This window comes from Gadus morhua, chromosome 15 (genome assembly GCF_902167405.1).
Source record: "Gadus morhua chromosome 15, gadMor3.0, whole genome shotgun sequence".
Classification (NCBI taxonomy): domain Eukaryota; kingdom Metazoa; phylum Chordata; class Actinopteri; order Gadiformes; family Gadidae; genus Gadus; species Gadus morhua.
Genome location: NC_044062.1, coordinates 11,870,548 through 11,892,813, shown reverse-complemented (window position 1 = coordinate 11,892,813; position 22,266 = coordinate 11,870,548). Strand labels below are relative to the sequence as shown.

General features: G+C 47.4%; 2 protein-coding genes across 23 annotated transcripts in view; both read right to left on the bottom strand.

Annotated features, from left to right (window-relative positions):
- The window catches only part of kcnma1a (potassium large conductance calcium-activated channel, subfamily M, alpha member 1a), a 150,162-nt gene extending 142,101 nt beyond the window's left edge, over nt 1-8,061 (bottom strand). For 17 of the 20 annotated variants that reach the window (XM_030378377.1, XM_030378375.1, XM_030378374.1 and 14 more), the window contains exon 1: nt 6,960-7,253. In XM_030378377.1, coding sequence (XP_030234237.1) covers nt 6,960-7,253 — 294 coding nt within the window. Of the gene's footprint in view, nt 1-6,959 lie in introns of all 20 variants that reach the window. The other 3 variants (XM_030378372.1, XM_030378392.1, XM_030378373.1) reach the window with 2 other exon arrangements.
- A 3,952-nt stretch (nt 8,062-12,013) lies between these two features.
- The window catches only part of dlg5a (discs, large homolog 5a (Drosophila)), a 46,215-nt gene continuing 35,962 nt past the window's right edge, over nt 12,014-22,266 (bottom strand). For all 3 annotated transcript variants that reach the window (XM_030378368.1, XM_030378369.1, XM_030378370.1), the window contains exons 23-33: nt 21,979-22,112; nt 21,296-21,463; nt 20,719-20,905; nt 18,676-18,824; nt 17,186-17,356; nt 16,695-16,885; nt 16,092-16,235; nt 15,540-15,667; nt 15,167-15,276; nt 14,429-14,538; nt 12,014-14,298 (exon numbers count right to left, since the gene is read on the bottom strand). In XM_030378368.1, the coding sequence (XP_030234228.1) occupies nt 14,195-14,298; nt 14,429-14,538; nt 15,167-15,276; nt 15,540-15,667; nt 16,092-16,235; nt 16,695-16,885; nt 17,186-17,356; nt 18,676-18,824; nt 20,719-20,905; nt 21,296-21,463; nt 21,979-22,112 (1,596 nt within the window). In that variant the 3' untranslated portion in view covers nt 12,014-14,194. The remainder of the gene's footprint in view (nt 14,299-14,428; nt 14,539-15,166; nt 15,277-15,539; nt 15,668-16,091; nt 16,236-16,694; nt 16,886-17,185; nt 17,357-18,675; nt 18,825-20,718; nt 20,906-21,295; nt 21,464-21,978; nt 22,113-22,266) is intronic.

Sequence of the window (22,266 nt, the reverse complement as noted above, 5' to 3'; positions counted from 1 at the left end):
CAGCAGCGGCAGCGGCGGCAGCAGCAGCGAGTGGGTGGCGACTGGATTCTTCAACATGTGGGGGATGGGAAGCCTGGCTTATGCTCCACTGTTCCGGAGCTCTCCGTGGTGCTGAAATCTCCATTTGTGCAGAAGGCCCTGTCGTGTCGGACGCAGCATGCCAACACTGAGGGAGGCTACACAACACACAAGGCCTGGGCTCCGCCACCCGCCGGTGGACCTCTGTATAAAAGGGGGAAAGCTCGGGCCAAATCTCAAAAAATGGTGACCATGATTCCACACCACTGAAACCCATCTATCAATGGAGCGCAGGTTTCCAAGGCGCAGCGACATGAACAACAGCGCAGAGCTCTAAGGCATGAACATCATGTCGTTTGAGGGTTTGATGGCCCCCATCCATCTCTCCATCGAGCTACCCGCCCATCCCATATCCATGATGACAAACGGCACCGGTGGATGGATGGATGGATGGATGGGCAAACACTATCAATCTCCACAGGGTACTTCAGGTGTGATTGCAGAAACCAGAGCGGTTCAAAGTAACGACCAATAAAAACATAAAACAATACCAATGTATATATACGTTATAATATGTACATACTTTTTTTTATTTAGCAATAAACTCCAGTACACCCAAGATAAATCCTGTATGATTTAATTGTTAAACACTTAAGCTATACTAAATCTACCATCTGCAGTCTGGTCAAAGCGAATATTATGATCATCCAACAGAGCAATGGTCTTGATCTGGATATCTATCATGGTTGCTATGAAGCTATTACTCAATTAGGCACAGAGCGACGCTAATGGCTAATGCTAACGCAGCGAGCACGTCCCCGCATCAGCAGAGCATGTGGCACAAAGCCTGCGCTTTCTCTTTTCCGTCTCAAGGTCACAGCCGTGCCCTTTAGCCCGTCTCTTTGTGAGCATCTCTCCATCTCACTCTCTCTTCTTTGTCGGTTTTTCTCCCTTTCCTTCCCCTCCTTCCCTCCATCACTCCGTCCATCCCCACGTCTCTGCATCGCTGCACACCGCTCAAAGCAGCAATTATGGCGGCGTGTTTTATTTTTCATGTCCGTCCGTAGATCAACGCTCCATTGGCATTCTAGCTTGTTGGTGGGCGCTGGGATGATGGGGGAGGGGGGGGGGGGGGGGGGGGGGGGGGGTGGCTTATAAGTGGCGAGATAAGAGAGAGAGAGAGAGTGTGTGTGTGAGAGAGATGAGAGAAAACCAGACAGAAAGAGACATGTAAAGAAAGAGAATAAGGGGGGGAAGGGAAGAAAGGCTAGGAAGAGAGAGAGAGAGAGAGAGAGAGAGAGAGAGAGAGAGAGAGAGAGAGAGAGAGAGAGAGAGAGAGAGAGAGAGAGAGAGAGAGAGAGAGAGAGAGAGAGAGAGAGAGAGAGAGAGAGAGAGAGAGAGAGAGAGAAAGGAGGAGAGAGGAGCATGAGAGGGAGATAGGCGATTGGTTGGTTATACCTGGTAATCAGCACTAGAAGGCAGAGCCAGATCCCAGTAGTAGCCCTACGAGTCGCTGGCAGTGTTTCCTATCGCTGTGCTGAACGCTGCGCCGTACAGGGGCTTGCCTCATCACAACAAGCCCAAAATAGCCCTCTTTCTGTGCCGCCATTGACTATGAAAATAGGGTTTTATCATCTACAATGACTGCAGGACTGTGGCTCGGTGCAGGAGGCTGTGCATACAATGTGTGCATAAACATGTGTGTTTACACTCCACTAGCTATATGGAGCACGGGAATCCCTTATAGCACCTTTAGGGAAATCCATGAATCCACTGCGTTTGACCCGCTACACTGTGTGATACAAACAAAGTGATCCACGACAGATATGGATAACGTAGAAGTCAAGGGAGGAAAAATAAAAAGAATGCCAAAATATTAGACTAATATGCAACGTGTGCAAACGGATGTGTTGGATGGTGTATATTTCCCATCTCATAGCTGTTTTTTAATTACTTCAGAACATATCTTTTATTAAGCCTTTTGCAGATATTTCATATATTTTATTCATAAACGATTCCTTCTCGGTCATCTAATGTATACATTGAAAAATTGGCACTGCTGAGGCTTAAAAGTGCATCCTCGACGATGTTCAGAGTTGAGCTATAAAACGTCTCTCTAGGTCAATGACTAAAGGGAGACACGTCCAGAAGCAGCCCTCGGCTGATTAAGGACAACAACAGCTGAGGAAGGGGGAAGCTCTCTCTGCCTCTGCAGAGCCTGCTGGGAGCCTGTGTAGCTAGCTAATGTAGCCCTGTCCAACCTACTTAGCTAGCGAAACAAGCTACTTTATATTACCAGCTACCTAGAAAGCTAATTGTCTACCTAGCCAGCGAACTATCCATCTCCAACATGCAGGACGTTGCCCATCAACATCTCAACCAGGGCAATCAAATCAAACTATATTTATAGAGCGATTTTCACACAAAACAGCAATACAAAGGGCTTCAACAAGGGAATAAGGAACAATGCATTTGTTAAAAATAACAGAAGATCCATTTGAGGCATAGGATTAAACAAGGATTTTCAATCACCAATAAAGTGATGAGGAGAATAGTAAACCAGAGAGGAATATTGATATAAATAACACTGAGACGGCCTAACTAGCAGGCCGGGCCAGAGGCAAGCCCATCTGCATCGTGGTTCTCCACTCGGCCACTCTGCCCGGGATCGGGTGGCCATCCTAATGATCCATCATAAGGGAACGCTGGTCCTGCTCCCTTCCCTGGGATCCAGGTAAACGCCGTTCCTGTCCCCAGCCCACCTGACCCTGGGATGCGTCCTGGGGAAAGTGCGTCCTTTTAATAGTGCGCTGACAGGCCGACTAAGATGTAACAGCCTGACACCGTGGGAACAGCCTCTCGCTGGCAGTGGGGGTGTGGACCTCTGTGTCTCTCTACCTCACGATATACATAGGTCTGACCCTGATATATAGGCCCTGGCTCATCATGCCACGGATTAACATGCATCAGCACCACCTATAGCTCTTGTCCATACATGGACTTCCAGTCATGCAGCTGGGATTAGGATGGGGGGGGGGGGGGGAATGGGGAGGGGATAAGGGGGGTGAACAGATTTTTATTGACAAATAACTTATGAGTCATGTACTGCGCGCCGTTCAGAGTGGTGGGAGATTGAAGGTTATAGTCGCTGGGATTTATGATACAAACATGTATTTATGTACAATTCAGAGCGCACTTTGTCGAGATGCATCGTGTCTGTATATTGAGATCTCCGTTATTGCTCTGCACACTTTTTATTGCACTCCAGTTTTGATTTGTCTCAGCGTCACTTTCTTGCATCCGTTCTATTTCCCTTTTTACGATCTTAAGTAAAAGTTTGAAATAAAACAGCCGCACCATGTATGCCTTCCCATCCACATCCCAGCATAGAGGGTGAGGCTTGGCCAAGAGAGACTCAAGGCATTACCCTCTCCCTAACCCCACTCGTGAGATGAACCTGGGGCTGGTGGGGGGAGGAGGTGGTGGTGGTGGTGGTGGTGATGGAGGGGGGAGGGGGGACTGCACCATCACCAGTGCTCACACATGGGCCTCAAAACCGCTTTGAGGCGCGGCCGAACCCAGCCGTTTCCATCGACAACAAATGACATGACACATGGAAATCAACCACTGGCAATCAGAGGCTTGGAAGCGATCGCTTACACACCACTGTGATGTGAACAGGAACACACACCAATGTGTGTGTGAGCATGCAAACACGCAACTAATGGGACTGAACTGTTGTGCAACACACATATTACTACCCCTCGTTGCTACAAACAATCTGTGTGTGTGTGTGTGTGTATATGTGCGCGCGTGTGTGTGTGTGTGTGTGTGTGTGTGTGTGTGTGTGTGTGTGTGTGTGTGTGTGTGTGTGTGTGTGTGTGTGTGTGTGTGCATGTGTGTGTGTGTGTGTGTGAGTGTGTGTGTGTGTATGTGCGCGTGTGTGTGTGTGTGTGTGTGTGTGTGTGTGTGTGTGTGCGCGCCTTGGTTAGTGAGTGCAACAGCTGCTGGCAGGGTGTGTGAGCTTGGCGCTGCTCTGGTGACATGCAGCTGGTGGGTTGCCAAGCACGAGGGAACACACACACACACACACACACACACACACACACACACACACAAAGTTCCTCTCTCCGCCGTCACCTTCAGACGCATTCCGCTACGCTCACAAGGGATTCAGGTCCGGAGCGCCCCACCTCGTTCCCACTCCGGACAGGACAGCGCGTGGGCCGGATTCAGCGGAGGGAGGGGGATTCTGTCGCCAGAGGCCAAGCTGATATAGCGTATTCATTCTTCACGAGGTGATTTCAGGAAACAAATTGATCAAATCAATCAACTTAACGAAATGAAAAGAAATTATGTAACTATAGACATGTAATGTCTACGTGATACAGATCTATTATTGGCCACTTTACTAGGTCTTCTGGTTCCTTACAAGGAGATTCTCCCATAGGGGTGAATAATAGAACCTTAAAGTCATCAACTCGTCAATTATCCTACTTTATTAGCGACTTGAGAGTGGCATTCCTCTGTGAGAACTGGAGCTGCTGGTATTCAGGTCCAACCACTAGGGGCGTGTGTGAAGGTCTTTAAATACATTTGCACGGTAGCATTATGTTTTTGCCAGGTTCACCCGATGACAATTAAGATGCTGGCTCCGACTGTATGATGATGCAGCGTTTACGGTGTTTAGGTCACTGGTTTAAGAGTTTACAGGACAAAGCCATGAAAGTCATGGGCACACTTTCAACAGACAAGTGTGCTAACCAAAATTCCAATCCCGCAAAACCCCTCAACGACACTCAGTGTTTCTGAGGCTTAAATATGACATGACAATGACGTGTTCTAACTTTATTTCCATGGCATCTTCCACATCAGAATCCATCAAGAGTGGCCACAAAAATATGTCCATTCTCTTTCTGTGTGTTTTTTCCTGGTTATTTTACTCCATTCACAATCCCCCGTAAGCCTGCAACCTTTGACCCATTAGCAAGGTGGATTCCCTGAATGGAGGAACAGGGGGACAGGAGAAAGGAGCTATCTGCTGGAATTGGGGCACAGCTGATGGAGTGAGGAGAAGGACACCAAGTTTAAGCAGAAGCACGCCTAATCTTTATCACCCACCCACCCCCGGCCTCAAGCCTCCACCCTGAGTTTCCACCTCCTCCTGCTCAGCTCCTCCTCCACCCTGGCACCCCTCGTTCCAAGTAATAAGTCTAACCGGTTCCCCGCTTCCATCCAACCAACACAAACGCACGCACTGCTAACTGCCACGTGCCCACACACACAGTCCCACACAGCAGCCTCACACATACGCAAACACAAAGACACAGCCATGAACATACCCACAGCCACGTGCACGCTCGCCGCTACGTGCACAGTAGTCACTCACACACACAAACACACATCCAGGAACATACACACATCCAAGCACACACTCACGCACGTACACACTCGCATATTATAATGCAAGCCAACTGGCCTGGCCCAGTCAGCTGAACTCAGATCCAGTTGCTCTTTCTAATACTTCTAACAAGCCTTTTCCAACCGTGACCAAGTGTGAATCCCACTGCCCAAAGTCACTGAGCAGGACTTCCCTGCCTCCCCTCTCCTCCCCAACCCCCCTCATTAGTCTCATTTGGAAGGAGGAGCGATTGATAGAGCTAGTCAACACATGCTCTAGCAGGTTCAAGATGGATGCCTTGTTGCGTGCGTCGCTTCCTGTTCGTGACAGATAGACTGCACAGTTCTAAGAATGACATAACGTGTGTGTGTGTGTGTGTGTGTGTGTGTGTGTGTGTGTGTGTGTGTGTGTGTGTGTGTGTGTGTGTGTGTGTGTGTGTGTGTGTGTGTGTGTCAATATGCACAAGTGCATTACAAATTGCTTCAATTTTGGCCTGCATCATTCTAGATTACCGAAGACTGCCAAAGAAAAGGGCAAGAGGGAAATCAACTCGGAACTGGAGATCAATCAAGTCCCTATACCGTATCAATGCTGTAGATTCAAAACCTCACAGCACACAACCGTCCCCTAGTGTATTAAACATAGTCACTGTTTAAAAAGTGTGTATTCGTCCGGCAAGGCCCACACATGCGTTGACTACAGCAGCGAGTGTGTGAGTCATGTGTGGAGTCATAGCTCCTCGTATACATACGAAGCAGCCGTGATTCAACCTTGTCTTCATGTGCACCAGGACGGGCTAAAATAACCAGCGTTGTGACTCCCTTTCTCCCCTCATCTTAACTCCTAGATTACCAGCCCTAATGCCCTAAACTTAAGCTAACTCCGGGAAGGCGGGCATTCTCCTGTGTCCTGGGGACCTGTGTGCTTGCACGCTGCAATGGCACGGCCTAGGGAATTCCATGATGTCACGGGATCTACATGCCTTGTACATATGGCACCAGGACGTGGTGTCAATAGGTTGGCCAACGGGGCCCCGTATGTGTGTGTTTATAGCCATGGAGCTTAGGGACTCTCAAACCCCCCGCCCCCCAATACTCTTTCATCTCATTTAAAGTGTATACACCACAAGTCACTCTCCACCACCAAGCACCTCTCGCCTCTCTCTTGCCTCTCGCTCAGTGAGGGAGCTAGCAAGTACATCCATATGGCAATAAAAGGAGATGCATAAATTATAAGATGCTGCAATATGCCCCAGTGTTGGCACCGGGGGTTCCGTGGGTATACAAACAGTGGGGACGGTATTAGAGACTCGCACATGAAACATTTATGCGCACCGCTGCCTTTACGGATGCAGCCAGCAGCAACACACCAGAAACAGCCAAGTGGACAAGGGGATCCTCATTATTGACTGTTGTTGACAGACACAGACACAGACACAGACACAGACACAGACACAGACACACACACACACACACACACACACACACACACACACACACACACACACACACACACACACACACACACACACACACATTACCTTGGGTTTGATGTTGCAGTGGCAGCACACCGTGTACAGATACTTAAGTGTCCTCCACAGCAGAATTATGAAGAGACCCCCGAAAAACGTCACCATGGAGGAGGCGAGGAATGCCCACCACATGCGCTGTCCATTATTGTCGCAGGGGACTTCGGAGGAGAACGGGATGACCACGTCTTCCATCTTAGACATGAAGATCGAGGAGTCCTTGTGTATATTATTAGAGTTAATACTGTTTGTCCTCATAGAGCTGCCGCTTCCACGGGGGACGGGACCACCTGCTTCGGCTAGCATCGAGGCGCCTTGGAGAGTCCGTGCCACCGTCCCCAGCCCCACTCGCCAGCCATGTTGCTTAGGGGGAAAAAATAATAAAAAAAATTCCTCCTCTTCACCTTCGATTCTTCTTGCCCAACGGATTTGAGTCCGTGTGTATTTCAGCAGGGTAACATATGAATCGTAAACTGGGGTCTACGGCGTACAGCACACACGACAACACGCGTGAACTTGTCCGAAATAAGCGGTCCTCCGTGCCCTCTTGGAGAGAGGCATTTAAATCCGCAGCAATGACGAATCCTCCACACTTCTCATTTCGGAGGGGTTTCCGAGTCTCTGAGGGCGAACGACAACATGCTTAAAGATGGTCTTGTCTGGAGGCAGCCATGAGGGCTGCCTCTGTGTTTATTTATGATTTAAGTACAAGCGGCGAAGATAAATGATCGTAGCCTGTCCTTACCGGTCCGACCTCTCTCCCTCTCAGCCGTCTTCCATGAAGAGATCCAGTCGAGCGACGGACGCTCACAGAATCGATGTCACTTTCCTTCGGCGTCAATAAAATCGATGAACCGGCGGAATAATCTTAAATAACTACTCGAAATGTGTATTTCAGGGTCTGTGGATTTCGCTGCAATATTAACCCTACGCGGTCACAAATGCGGATTGTTGTTTTATTTTTTTGTCAATGCTGCGTAAATTGAATTGGGCTGTCTCTCTCTCTCTCCCTCTCTGGCTGTGTCTCTCTCCCTGCTCGGTGCCCCTGTAGCCGTTGCGCGGAGCGGCCAGCTATAGAGCCGCCTGTCACTTCGGCTCCGGAGACGCCAGAGAGATTTACAGGTAGGGGGGGGAGCGGGGGGAGGAGGCTCTAATAATAAAGATGGACAGAGTGCGTTCATACCGCGTGGATGTTCCCTCCTCCCACGGCCGCAGTCGTAGGCTGCGCTTTGCGTATTTTTTGTGTGTTATTGTAAACGAAGTGACGCATGTCTCTTCTATAAAACTATACGCATTTGCAGAGTAGAGGATATTTCAGTCACCGTTATGTAGATTGTGGTTACATAGACAATATGTAAACAATACTATATTGTGTAGGCCAATAGGCCAAATCCCGTTATATGTAAGTTTTTTATAAAGAATAAGTATGTTAAGTTATTTTGCGTTTTTTTGCTATTTTCTGGAAACGTGGACTTTCTCAAGGGTCCAAGCCAAGGGGTTCTGCCGTCGGTGGGCCTGCCCCCTGGATAAGTGTTGACCCGGGAGCAGCGACTCGGGCAAATGCAGCCACCTGTGTCACCCTGCTCATCCTGAGGGTCGCGGTGCAATAAACTGACAATAACCCTTCCATTCACTTCAATGAACGCTCATCTCCAGCGAAAGTGGACGCAAATCGACACCCGTTGGGGCATTCACTGGGTTTTCTTAGACATCAGAAATAAGAGCTGTTGTTTTAATGGGGAAAAGTAATGTATTAATAAAAACCACAGTTGGCCTACTGTCTCAATGGTCGATTGGACACATTTCTGCTTGAACATATGCCTATTTTATTGCTACCAGGACATTAATAATGGGAGTTATTATGTCATAAACAGGCTTACTCAGCCTCGTGGAAATATTCCAATGAATTCTATGTTACCATATCTTGCACTAAGTCCATGTCAAAGATAACTTCCTCGTGTTTTAAGGAAGGCTTGAGGTTGCCAATGTAACTTCTTGATTTACCAGCCGTAGGACATGCTCCCACAGGATCAGCTGCTGTAACGGAATCCGAAACCCGGCCCATAAAATGCTAGACACGATCGTCCATCATTAGGATATAATGTAGAATAGTCTGTCCATCACATTTGTGGATACGACTACTGCTACTAATACAAATATTGAGTTCTCATGTCGGTGTAAATGAACACGCATATTTCCCTGGATGATATAGGCTTAGAGAATGTTAATGTATGCGGTGAAGATGCGCGGTGGGGGAGGTTTGCCATAGAGACATAAGGATTTAGCCCACGGACAGCTCCCTCACACTCGGCCCCCTGCTGTTTTAACTAGGAACTGTCCGGTGTAAAAGAAAATTCTATTATTCTTGTTAAAGTCAAGCTCTGCTTGGGACAATAGGTAGGGGTCTACAGGGATTTCCGAATCCAAATGTTCATGATATGAGCAACCTGTTGAGGTACCTTTGTTCAAGGACACACCAGGCAAAAAATAGGCCAACATTTCCCCTACAATGTAGTAAATAATAAGTTATTAACATCTCTTCAATACAGTATTCCCTTTGTCAGTCATCATAGAAACTAATGTAAAACAAGGAAAACAGACAAGGTATATAGGCATGCATATATTTAAAAATAATATTAAAATGTTTATGGTGGCTATTTAACTTCCCACTAGGTGTGATCCACTTTTGGGTCGTGACCCACAGTTGGAAACCCCCTGCTGTAGACGCTAGTTATATTTGCAGGCGTCCTGCAGTGCACATACTGAATATCATGGCTACTTCACCCCTGTCTCCACTAAAGGCCTACTACTATTACTACTACTACAGTGTGCACGGAAAATATGACAATGGCATCCTATGTCACCCCCATACACTGGAGAGTTTACAGCCAAATCCATGCGTTAACTACCTCCCTCCCAGTGAGGTCAGGCATAGCTGGGGCTTCTGCACATTCTATACATGAAGGTTCTCACAGTCAATCATGTTTACTGCTGGCCAGTACACTGGCCACTATGGCCACTCAGTTACAATAGAGGGAGAGGCTTGCAAGCTAGTGGTTTCTGTTCATGTAGTTATTGAGAATTGACACATCACTCAAATATGGCCAATTGCGGATTCTGGCATTAAGATAAAGGGAAACGGTGGAGCAATAGATAGAGACAGATAGGCCGACAGAAGCACAGACACATAGGCAACAATTTGGCTAGATAGGACAGACGGATATACATATTTAGTGCCATTTATTTAGTGCCATGATGAGGAAAGTAAGGCAAGCAACTCCAACAGCTCGAGCAGGCACACTCAACCCAGCACAGAGGAAGAGAGGAGCTAACCCAGTCACACCCAACACAGCACAAAGAGGAAGGGGGGGGGGGGGGAGTTCCTCGCTATGTGGACAGCAGATTTGGCCTGGGAAGAGGCGGAGGTCTTGCAGGGTGGACGCCGCAGATCGCTGGCTGTCAGGACGCCGTCTTCTCAAGTTCGGATAAGACATCAACAGCTGTTCTGAAACCCGCACCCCAGCAGGGCAGCTGGAGGGACGCAGGCTTTCCAAAACAGCCAGGAAGAAACTTCACAGATGGAATATGAATTGGGCAAGGACACATTTGGCACACAGAACGAATGCGTGTTGATGTTCGGTCTTTCCGCATAGTCAGTGTTGATCATGTTTTCCAAAATGTACAAAAAGTGGTGATCAATTTGTTCTAGTAGCGCAGCAGACTCATCAGTCATGTGCGGAACAAATCAGGGCTGGTTTGCGAACCAAACACCGAAAGAGTTGCAGAGTTCTGTGTTTTCCATCTGAGAACTATTCCACGAGATTGAGGTAGTGGATCCTCATTAGTTCTGATAGGAGATGGAAAGTAGATGGTCTACTCGTGTGGGAATTCCAAATATCTATTAATAAATCACTGCGAGCTGCTCACAAAGCCTTAAACACGCACCAAATATAATTAGCGAAGGTTATAATTTGAATCGTTAATGCTAATGTAAGCTTTATGTTAAAAGCGGCCCAACATCGATGCACACTCTAGGTTCTAGCACGCTACAGTTAATCATCTTCATGAATAATAGCAGCAAAGAAGTGCAGCCATGTTGTCAGAGCGGTAAATTATACATAAATCTACATTAATAATAATTGAGGATAAAAGTAGCAACATGTTAACCGGTTTAAAGTTTGAGCTTCCATTAGAGCCTTACACCGTGAAGTTTGAGCCAACCTCACCAGTATCTGAAGCTGCTGTATAGCCATAAGGCTTACAGCAAAGCAGTTGTTTTTCGGGCCGATGTGTGCGCATTCGCTCAAATGAGCAGGGTAGGCAGCTGAAAGGCAATCCTGTCCTGTGACATCATTGGGCATGGGACCATGTGACCTGCTTTTCAGAGCTTGCAGAAAGTGGCCTACAGCTCGGGATGCTCAGAGTTCACAGCATGTCCCCAGGCTAATTAGATGGAAAAAAAAACAAATGGTAATCCTGAGAATGGACACACTGTATTAATCATTTCTTTATTCGACAAAGGCAGCGGATTGCCTCATACCTCCTTGGAAAAGTAAATTATTTATAGCTTGTAACTATCATCCATCATCCGTATTATACTCGACAATTCCATCCGGAAGTGTCCTACTCTGTCGGATAAAGGGATTAATATTTGGCCCCCCCCATCAATACTTGTATATTAATTGCATCAACACTGAGCATCACTTGAGACTATGAGACTCATGCTAGGTTGGCCTACTAAACTGGAAATGTGTTTAAATCATCGTGGACCAACAGCAGGACCACAGGGGTTACAATGCGCTGGGCAGGCAGAAAGATGTGCTGCATGGTTTTAAAAGTGTAGCAACCCCTAGCAGTCTTGAAGAATGTGAAGCCCTGAAATGTTATCTCCATCACTCCCAGATCAAAATAGACATGCCTTTCTTCTTGAGCCCAATCAAAAGGGTGGCAAATTAATTCGCCCCACAAATCATTTTTTTGCCACCCTGAGATTAATTCACAACATAAATCGCTGGGCTGACAGAAGTGTGATCTCTTCACAGCCCATTAAGTGATAATGGAGACAGTTTGTTGTGATACAGAAAATGAGCTTTATTCTCTCATATTTATGTATAATTACATAGAAATCACATTCTCTCAGTGAAAGCAAATGTAATCAGTACCTGGCTGTTGGACTTCTTTAAAAATACAACAGTTTTTTGTTGTATCCCTTTCGTTTGATAGAACACTACCTAAATCAGAAAAATAGCAACATTTTATTTGTTTATGTCCATTTCATATGTAGCCCAACAGTCAAACTTCAGGACAAATTTACCTTGGTAAGCTGTGCAAGAGGAGATCCCTTTTCAACAAAATAAAGAGCATTTTCTTTTTCTAAATGAAGACTAAAAAGGCCATCAATGAAATGTACGGAACGAAATCAATACAAAAGAAAGTGAATTAGTTACAGTAGAAATTAACAGTACCTATTTATAGTCTACTGAAAACCTAGGAACAGATACAAGTTTAAGGTTCACAGGTAAACAAGTGCAAAACAGTAATACAAAGGGATAAAGTTGCCATAGTGAATTTTGGCACAAAAAATACAGATGGTTTGAGGAAGGGCAGAATACCTCACCTACAATTTTGCCTCTAGAATAAAAAAAAAGAAAGAAAATTAAATAACAATAAAACGTTACTAACATTTATATGGATCCCAGGAAAATCGTTACGATATTACCCTGCAATTTGCAATATAGTGTATTTTTTTCTAGTCATATTGATATGTGACTGACGAACAACCACAAAACCAAACCGTAAAAAAAAAACATGCCATTACCTGCTAAGACATGACTTGACGGCTAAAAGTATGCTAGGTCTATGACCTAGCTAGAAAATACATGTCATTTATTATATTTCTCAGGTGAATCTGCATACTGTCATTTGATATAGTCTCTATAGTGTCATTAAATATATGCGACAGAGTATGATAAGTTACACAGTGGTCTGTCTTGCCCTGGAGTGCATTTTGAGGATCTTTTCTTTCTCTTTTTTAAAACCCGTTGGCCGCCATTTTGGCCCCTGCCCTCAAGTAAAACCAACCTGTTTGCAGCTATTGTCAAGTGCTCGGCTGCTCTATGCTGTACTGGTCCCAAAGCACAGTCCTCCGGTCACCGACACCTGAACCGGTTCATCGTGGGTTGCATTGGAGAAGTTAAAAGAAGATGAACCTAGGTACTGGTATTGTAACCGGGACGCTGGTTTTCAGACCAGACCTCCCCTTCAAAAAAAAGGCACCATAGAAAGGCCTGTAAACCGTCTATAAACACCCAGCTACTGTAAGAACACAATGCATAGAAACAAACGGCAATATGTGTTTCAATGGGAGTTTCATGGCCATCACTGTTGGCACTCAGGCTCAGTAAGACCACAGCTACATACATATAGATATATCTCTGGCTCTTTCTCTCTATATACTTATATATATATATATATTTATATAATATAAAGAGGTTTGGTGCCTTCACACCCTTTACATAAAACTTCACCAGGAATCTGGTGTCTGATCCTGGCCTTCCATTTCTATAACGTTGAATACATGCCAACATCGACAGCCATGACTCAATCCAACCAATGACCGGAGTGGAAACAAAACCACAGATTTTGTGCCGCCATACATACAGAAACGCAGGCACGCACACAGACATACTGACACGCACGGACACACACACACAGACACATACGTATATGCACATAGAATGGGCATGTCAATGTAAAAAAAATAAACTGATGTCAGTTGGTGCGGAGGGTAAGGGTCTGGGATTCTTCATTTGAGTTGCTTGGGATTGGGTCAAAAATTAAGAGACGCACACTCAAAGCAAACATGTGACGCTAAAAAAAAACCTGACACTTCTTCTGAATGTAAACAGATGTGTGTGATGTGGCGTTGCCGACGACAACGGCGACAACCAGAAATCTCGAAAGGAAGAACTTATGAACTCTGATGTCGAGTATCCAGTGCTACTAAACCTGCTTCAGAACATATCATATTAATAATAATAATAATAATAATAATAATAGTTGTAGGCGGGACAGATTACAAAGATAATACGAAATAAAAATATATATATATATTTAACTTTACATGTGTAATTCAATGTAGTGTACCTATTGGTATAGCATTTGAAAGATATAATTAGTGTTTAGAATTGGGAGAGGGGAAGGTTGATGAGGAAGGTGCAGCTTCCCGTAGTTGCAGACGGTGGCCTCTAGGGACCGCCAACGGGTGTCCACAGGACTTTACTTTGTTCCTGATCAACTATAGTCATGATCTGAGTGCAAATGTAGGGAAGAGTGCCACCCTGGACAATCCCTGCAAAATAAAGACGTTTTTTATTCATTATGAAAACTAGGGATTCGATTATTTTGTAGAAATATGTAACTGTGAGGTAAACATATGAATGTACCGAAACATAGTTTGTAAACATCACGTGTTGACTGACCTGTGAAAAACTTGCTGTACTCTTGCTCAATCTTCTGGGCACTCTCAAACTGCTCCTTGGAATGTTTTTGAGAAACTTTGTCCCGCAGATAAACCGGATCCTTCTGCTCCCTGGTTGAGGACACGGGAGCGAGTGAGTCGTTCAGCACCCCCACCTCATATATCCCCCCCCCATCACACTCAACACACATTTCCTCGGCCCCCATCCACCAACCCACCCTCGACCAACACACTGACCCTAAGCCTTTGAGAAGTGTAAAACTTTCTATTTTGATGAGCTGTCGGTCATGCTGTCCGTCCCCGTATAAGAACAGGGGACGGACAGATGACAGTATTCAATGCATCAAATGTTTTTAGATTCATCTACTTTCACGGGCTGTCAGACGAAGTATTGGTATTGGGAGTATTTGGCGGTTGAATTCACACAAAAATAATGAGAAGGTAAAGATTTAATTTGAACAATATCAGGACAAATAAATAAAATGAATGATTCCTTAACACTTTTAAAAAATATATTCATATATATATAATAACATTTTATGTGTGCATGCATACATGACCAAAGTGCAACTGTGAGCCAAATATGTCAATGTGTAAAATGCAATCGCTGGTATTCATATATCGTCGATAAGCAATGTTCAGTATGCATTTCTCTGAGGTGAGCACAAAGTCGAATCTCATCCTATCCTATAAAAGACGTGGGTTTTGCATGGTGCTTGGTAAACAAGATGCTACTCACTTGATTTGCTTGGCGTTCTTGTAGCGGATGAACACCACAATGGGGTAGATGTGAACACTGTGAAGCCTCTCGATAGCGTAGGAGGCAATGTCGAGCAAGCAGTGGCAGTCCTGTTTTAGAGGCGGGAAAAAAACAAACAAACAAACCAAAAAAATAACTGTTGGAGAACATATCATGTTTGGAGACACCTGCTGATGATACCTTATTATATCACACTTATTGACATTTGCCAGTTACAGGAAAGGGATTTTTTTTTTTCCTGTAACATCCTGCTGACATCTTGTATTGGACATCCCCGGTTTCGGTCTTGTCTCTTTAAGTGCAGTCCCAGATTGGCTCTGATAGAGTTTGATCATGGGAAGGGCGGTGGTACCTTTTCACTCATTTCCTTTATAGAGGCCACGGTGGTCACGTCAAAATGACCACTCCGCCGCTTGTAGTCGATGAAGAGGCAGTCCTTGACTCCGCGCTCGATGGCTTGCTGAGAGGCCTTCATCACCTCTGAGGACGACAAACACAACACACAGACACAGTGAAGACACTATGGAGACGTGTAGATGTTCTGTAGAGAACCTAACCAAAGGAGGACGACAAACACAACACTCAGACACAGTGAAGACACTATGGAGACGTGTAGATGTTCTGCCTAACCAAATGAGGGAAAAATGGGTGATTTTTATTTCCGTCGATTTAAGACAAGAAATACGTTTAGGGCTTATTTTACTTTATATTGGCAAATATTGTCTTGCAAAAAATTATTTATTTATTTTTGATGGAAAACGTTGTGAAATAGTTAGGAGTTGCAAGCAGTTAGAATTGGCCAGGTACACGGGCCTGAAGAAAAGCTACAGCCTTCAGTCTATTTTTAAATGGCGCCACTGATGCGGGCGTTTCAGGTGGCGACGGGGCGGCGGGGCCAACGCACCGAGCACACATCTGCAGAACTTCCCCGGAGACTCCTTCACCAGCATGTCCTTGACGGGGTCGCTGAGCGGGCCCAGCACCAGCACGGGCCGCAGGGACGAGCACTCCACCTTCTGGACCCTCTGGTAGGCCAGGCTCAGACAGTCTGGGCCGCCACAGAGAGACGCACGCAGAACACCGCCGGCACACGGGGGGGAACGAGACAAGGAGGGAAACTAGAAAATTATCACAATGGTCGTCACAGATTAAACGATTAAAGCAAATAATACTTAAACCTATTATCTTCAATCTTGCTTTGTCCTCGGGGGGCCATTTTGTCAAATAAGTTGACAGTTTCTTTGGTTTTATACTCATACACTGCAGGGATGCCCTTAACCATTTTGGAACTAATACTTTAGAGATTTTGTTTAAATACTTAATTGGCATCGGTGGCTATTTTGTAAAAGTGGTTGATTTTATTTTGTCGATTCATAAATTGCATTATGAATGTAAATTCTCTTTCAGACTTCAGCCCTTAGAGTTTTATCAGCTTAAATCCTTCCTTGGCACCAGTTTGCCTCAAACAGTTGGCAGCTGGTGTGTGTGGTGTTGTTGTTCTGCCCACCGTCGAGGAGAGGGATTGAGTCTGTGCTGACGGCGTCCAGAGCCACCGTCTCCTTGCTGTCCTTGGAGCTGCTGCGCTTGTGCTTCTGCTTCCGCCGGAAGAAGGAGCGCCGGGCGGCCGCCGACAGCGTCTTCCCGCCGTCCTCCTTCAGCTCCGTCATGCTGTGGCGCCGGTGGAACTCCTGGTCCATCCTGAGGCACAGTCACACAGACACACAGACAGTGAGCAAGAGTGCGTTTGTGAGGGGAGGGGGAGTCCTTTTCATACTGGTAAGAATGATAGTATGGGGTCAGGTCAGTGTTAATATTTCAATAACCAGCAAGAGAGAAAAAATATCCATCACTGAAGCTAGTTTTCATTATTCACACATACATGCGGGAGTACGTGTGTACGTGTGTACGCGTGTGTGTGTGTGTGTTTGTGCACGCGTGCCTGTGCACATGCATGTCCAATATTGAAGCGCATGTGCGGGGAGTCCCATTGCCACTCACATGTACTTGCTGGGGATCTGGCCCCGCTGGATCTGCTGTGCGTTCTCGTCCAGCTGCCAGGCCATCCACGTGCCGAAGCTGCCCTTGGGCAGGGACTGGTCCACGTGGAGGATGTCGTCCTTCTTGAAGCTCAGGTCCCCCGCCGCCTCCCCGACACGCTCATAAAGTGCTCTGGGAGGAGGAGGAGGTGGTGGTGAGTGAAGTGGTGGTGGAGGAGGAGACCAATGGGTAACAGAGTGTGTGTGTGTGTGTGTGTGTGTGTGTGTGTGTGTGTGTGTGTGTGTGTGTGTGTGTGTGTGTGTGTGTGTGTGTGTGTGTGTGTGTGTGTGTGTGTGTGTTTGGGGGGGGGGGGGGTTAGGTTTCAGAGGTGGGTGGGGTGTTGATGTGAGTGATGGAGGAGTTGGTAATGTTTTGAGGGTGGGGGGTGGTGGTGATGAAAGGTTAGGGTGGTTGGGATGGTATGTGGATTGAGGGTGGTGGTGGTGTTGGAGGCGGGTGCAGATGAGAGTGGGGTGTCATTGAGACATGCACGGGTGTACGACACCAGGGTTTGATTGCGGGGTGAGTAGGGGTGAAGGAGTGGAGTGCGAGCGGGCGGAGATGAACGGAGAAGGGGAAACAGGAGGAGTGGACGGAGGTGGTGAGAGAGAGAGCGGGAGAAGGAGAAAGAGAGAGTTACTTAATCCATCTACTTAATGCGCAGTCCTGCATTTCCCCTCGTAAGTCAGCCCCCCCCCCCCCCCCCCCCCCCCCCCGCCACGAGGCGGCCTATGGGTGACAGCCTGCCCGAACCCCTTCCCTATTTACTGCACATGACAACCCGTCCTCGCTCGCCCGTACGACGAGCGAGGCGAAGGGAGGCAGCTGGCTGAGACGCGGCGGAACAGGTTCAGTGTGTCTGCGACGCCACGTCTGCCTTTACAGAGGGAAAACAGGCTTCAAAGCCCCTTCCCTGCCTGCCGCTCGTCTGGGACACGGCAAACTTTTCCCAGTCAGAAAGTGGGCGTCGGCGGCAGCGGCGTCGTGACTTGGCTGTCGCGTCGTGACAAGAGAACATCATGAAAGGGCGGGAGGGCTGCTGAGAGATTAGAAAGGGGGCTTATCTTTGGGTCACGATTGTGATCCTCACAGGTTCGATCAGGGAGATTGGGGCGTTTCCAGTGGGCCGTGCTCAGCGCTGTCTCTATATATAGGGTCATGTGTGCGGGGACGGAGAGGGGGGTACTTTGGAAAATTGCTATGAGCTCTTTAGGGTGCGGTCACAAATAGCCCCTTACAATGAGGGGGGGGGGGGGGATGTGTGTGTGTGTGTGTGTGGTTGTGTGTGTGTGTGTGTGTGTGTGTGTGTGTGTGTGTGTGTGTGTGTGTGTGTGTGTGTGTGTGTGTGTGTGTGTGTGTGTGTGTGTGTGTGTGTGTGTGTGTGTGTGTGTGTGTGTGTGTGTGTGTGTGTGTGTGTGTGTGTGTGTTCTCGCTCGCTCTTCTCCCCGTACCTGATATAGAAGCCGTCCCCCGGTGTGTCCTTCAGGGCGCTGAAGTCGGCGGGCCGGTGCTGGACCAGGAGTGTGACCGCGTCGGCGGGCTTCAACATCTCCACGTACACCTCCTCCGCCGTCTTGCTCCTCATGCTCACCGAGTTGTACTGCAAGCAAACGGCGGGAAGAGCACCAACCAAAGTCAATGGGGGACACTATGGGGGACACTATGAGGCACGCGCTCACGACACCAACCAAAGTCAATGGAGGACACTATGAGGCACCACTGGGTGCTCTCCTCCGTCGGAGGGGGGAAATTATTACCTACAAACACCCTGCAAGCGACGGGACGGAAGAGCGCCAAGAACGGTTCCTTCCGAGCTTCGGGTCCTATTAAAACTTGTTTTCCCCGTATTGATTTTCATCAGGCAGGCACCGGTGGAGGTGGGCTGGGGGGGGGGGGGGGGGGGGGGACGACTTAATGGGGATAGGGAATGGGGTTTGATGACAAACGGTGTTGTTACGCTTCAAGGTGTGTGTGTGTGTGTGTGTGTGTGTGTGTGTGTGTGTGTGTGTGTGTGTGTGTGTGTGTGTGTGTGTGTGTGTGTGTGTGTGTGTGTGTGTGCGCGCATTGTGGTGCGTGCGTGATGTGAAAAGCCAGGATTGGTCCTGGCTGTGATTTTACTGGCTGCTAGACCCATCACTCACAGCCAGAGAGCGGGAAGGGGGGGTGGGAGGGCGGGGGGAAGGGACAACAGGCGATCAATACAGATCGGTGATTGGCAGAGAGGAATGGCGATTGCTTTTGGCAGCAGCCGCGGCGGACTCAGTGGCTGCCCAAGCGATCGATCGGACGGAAAAAGTTTTGGGGCAGTTGGACGACAGAATCACCGCTTTCGAAGCGGCCTACTTCAGTGAAGATATATTGGAACCAAAGCGTCAACAAAAAATGTACAAAGAACAACAAAAGAGCTATTTTGGCTACTCCTCACTGCTTTGATTCTGTCTTCTGGAATCTAAAATGTATCCCTTGGGTTTGGGTTCAATTGATAAATGAATTATTTATAAGTTATTTAGCAATCTCATTCTTTTTTTAGTAAATGAAAGACAAAAAAAAAACACAGCGTAATGAAAGCGGTCTGAACTCTGAAACATCTTGGCAGAGATGGTGTCCTTATAATATCCTGCCCCCATTCCAAAGATGTATATAATATGGGGGACTGAATCATCTTAAAAATGTCATTCCTATTTAGTCTCCTGATTTGATACGACTTTATCCTTTCTTTTCTGGGGCAGGAGGTATGTAGCCAGAAAGAGGTATTTTATTTTTAGGCTACATTTTGTTTGAATCCACAAAAATATGAAAAATTATATAGAAATATCTGACTCTATATCGGACTCAAAAAATATGTTTCTGCTTTAATTATCATATGGTTTAATAGACCATAAGACTTAAAGACAGGAAGTCAAAACACATCCCCGTACTCAAAACTTTGAACTGGACCAATAGAGATCGATAGTTCTACGTTTCTAACTAATTGACACCATGTATAAGAATTTGTCTGTGTGGCAGCGTTTTGTCAAAAAGGACAACAAAACCGTATGTCGGCATATCATCTAAAAACGTTGCTTGCCTGCTTTCGCTTAACGCTTAAAAGGCTTTGAATGTGAATAAATCTGAATTGGCACCTTGGCATGCATCGCATTACCCATCATTGCGACCCATCCATTATTAAAACACAGAACATAAGTCTGATCTTTTTGTTTTTTTCTTGTTGTCCCTTCTGCCATGCTGCCAGACACTCCTTGGCTAACCCTTAATGGAGTTCCTTGAAGCTCTGCCGTAACCGAATCGCATCCCAACCAAGAGCGGATCTGAAACCTACCTTCATCATCCAACACAGCTCCAACGTGACATTTAAGCTACTAGGTGGAGAAAATAATCTAGAAATCCCCCCACACACACACCCCCATCCCTATCCCCGACCCCTCATACAGCCCTTGTGTACACCTAAACACACACACACAGACACACAAACACACATGCACACACAGGCCTACCTCCAGGATGAGGTCCCCCGGCAGCAGGCCGTCCGGACCCCTGGCCGGGCTGTCCTCCTCCAGGCTCTCCACGTAGACCCCCCGGAGGTTCCCCCCGCACAGCGTCACGCCCACCTCCACGCCGGGCCTTCGCACCGTCACCAGCCGGGGCTCCCCCACCCCCTTCCCGCCGCCGTCACTGGGCCTCCTGGGTCAGCGCGAGGGAGGGGGCGGGAAAGGAGACGGTTAAGCTCTGGACGTTTCCCTCCACAGCGACTTACAGGTGAGGCGGGGAATAAGTAAACTGTGCGGTGAAGACTGATGAAATGGCAAAACAAATAACAGGCCGCACAAGCAGGTCCCTAAAAAACATTTATCAAAGTGGGCACACCGAGAGTTATTGGTGTTCCCACTTGCAGTCAGTGGAATCATATATTGAAGTGGATGCTGAGTGCAGGGGGGAGGCATAAGTGCATAGCAACACAATAATAGTCCACGCATAAAGTGCAACAACAACAAAGTCCAACCAAACATGAGCTTATGATTAAACCAACGCTCCAACGCTGAGCGTGACGTGCGCGGCCTGCGGCCAACCGACCTGATGCAGCTGCTGGGGCTGGTGGTGGGGGACGTCTGCTTGGAGGAGGGCGTGAGCGTGCCCTCGTCCTGCTCACTGAGGGTGTCCACCACGGGGTGAGTGTCTGGGGTGGGGGTGCCGCTGGGAAGGGGCGTGGTCGGGGCGGAGCTGACTGGCTCCAGCCTGGAGCTGTGGGGAGCACATGAATTCATGAATTCGTTGAAATGAATCGGATCGGTTTTATTAATGAAGAAACGAAGAAGATGTATAGACGATTTCAATGTCGGCAAATTATTATGGCCAAGTTGTCTTTGCACCGACTCTCTCTAGATGACCTACTGGGGAATTTTGATGGGTCATGGGTCTGTATACAAAAGGACCTTTAGGAGACCTATCAATCAATCATTATAAATATCTCCCGCAACCCCATATACATATTAAACGGCCCAAAGTGGGTCCGGACTCCAACCACTCCTAGGGCAATGGTTGGAAACCACTGCCCTAGCGTATGTATGTGAATGTGACGAGGAGTCGACCTGTTAGTGAACGTAGTACGGCATTAGCAGCCAGCTACATTGACTAGTAGCTCCCAGAGAGTAGTAATGATTCCTACGCGGCAACTGTAAAAGCACCAGTGGGAGAGACACTGGAGGTCTGTGTGTGCTTCTTGAACACGAGTAAGTAGGCAGCAGCAGCAGCAGCACCTGGAGCGGGAGTGGATGCCCAGCTGGTACATGTGGGGGTTGTACTGGGCCATGATGGTGACGGTATCACACTGCTGGCCAATGATGAGCCGCGCCTGCTGCTCTGTGGCGATCCGCAGGTTGATGCCGTTGAACTGGTTTGGGAAGGGGGGGGGGGGGGGGGGAGCGAGAGAGAGAGAGAAGGAAGGGCGAGAGAGAGAGAGAGAGAGAGAGAGAGAGAGAGAGAGAGAGAGAGAGAGAGAGAGAGAGAGAGAGAGAGAGAGAGAGAGAGAGAGAGAGAGAGAGAGA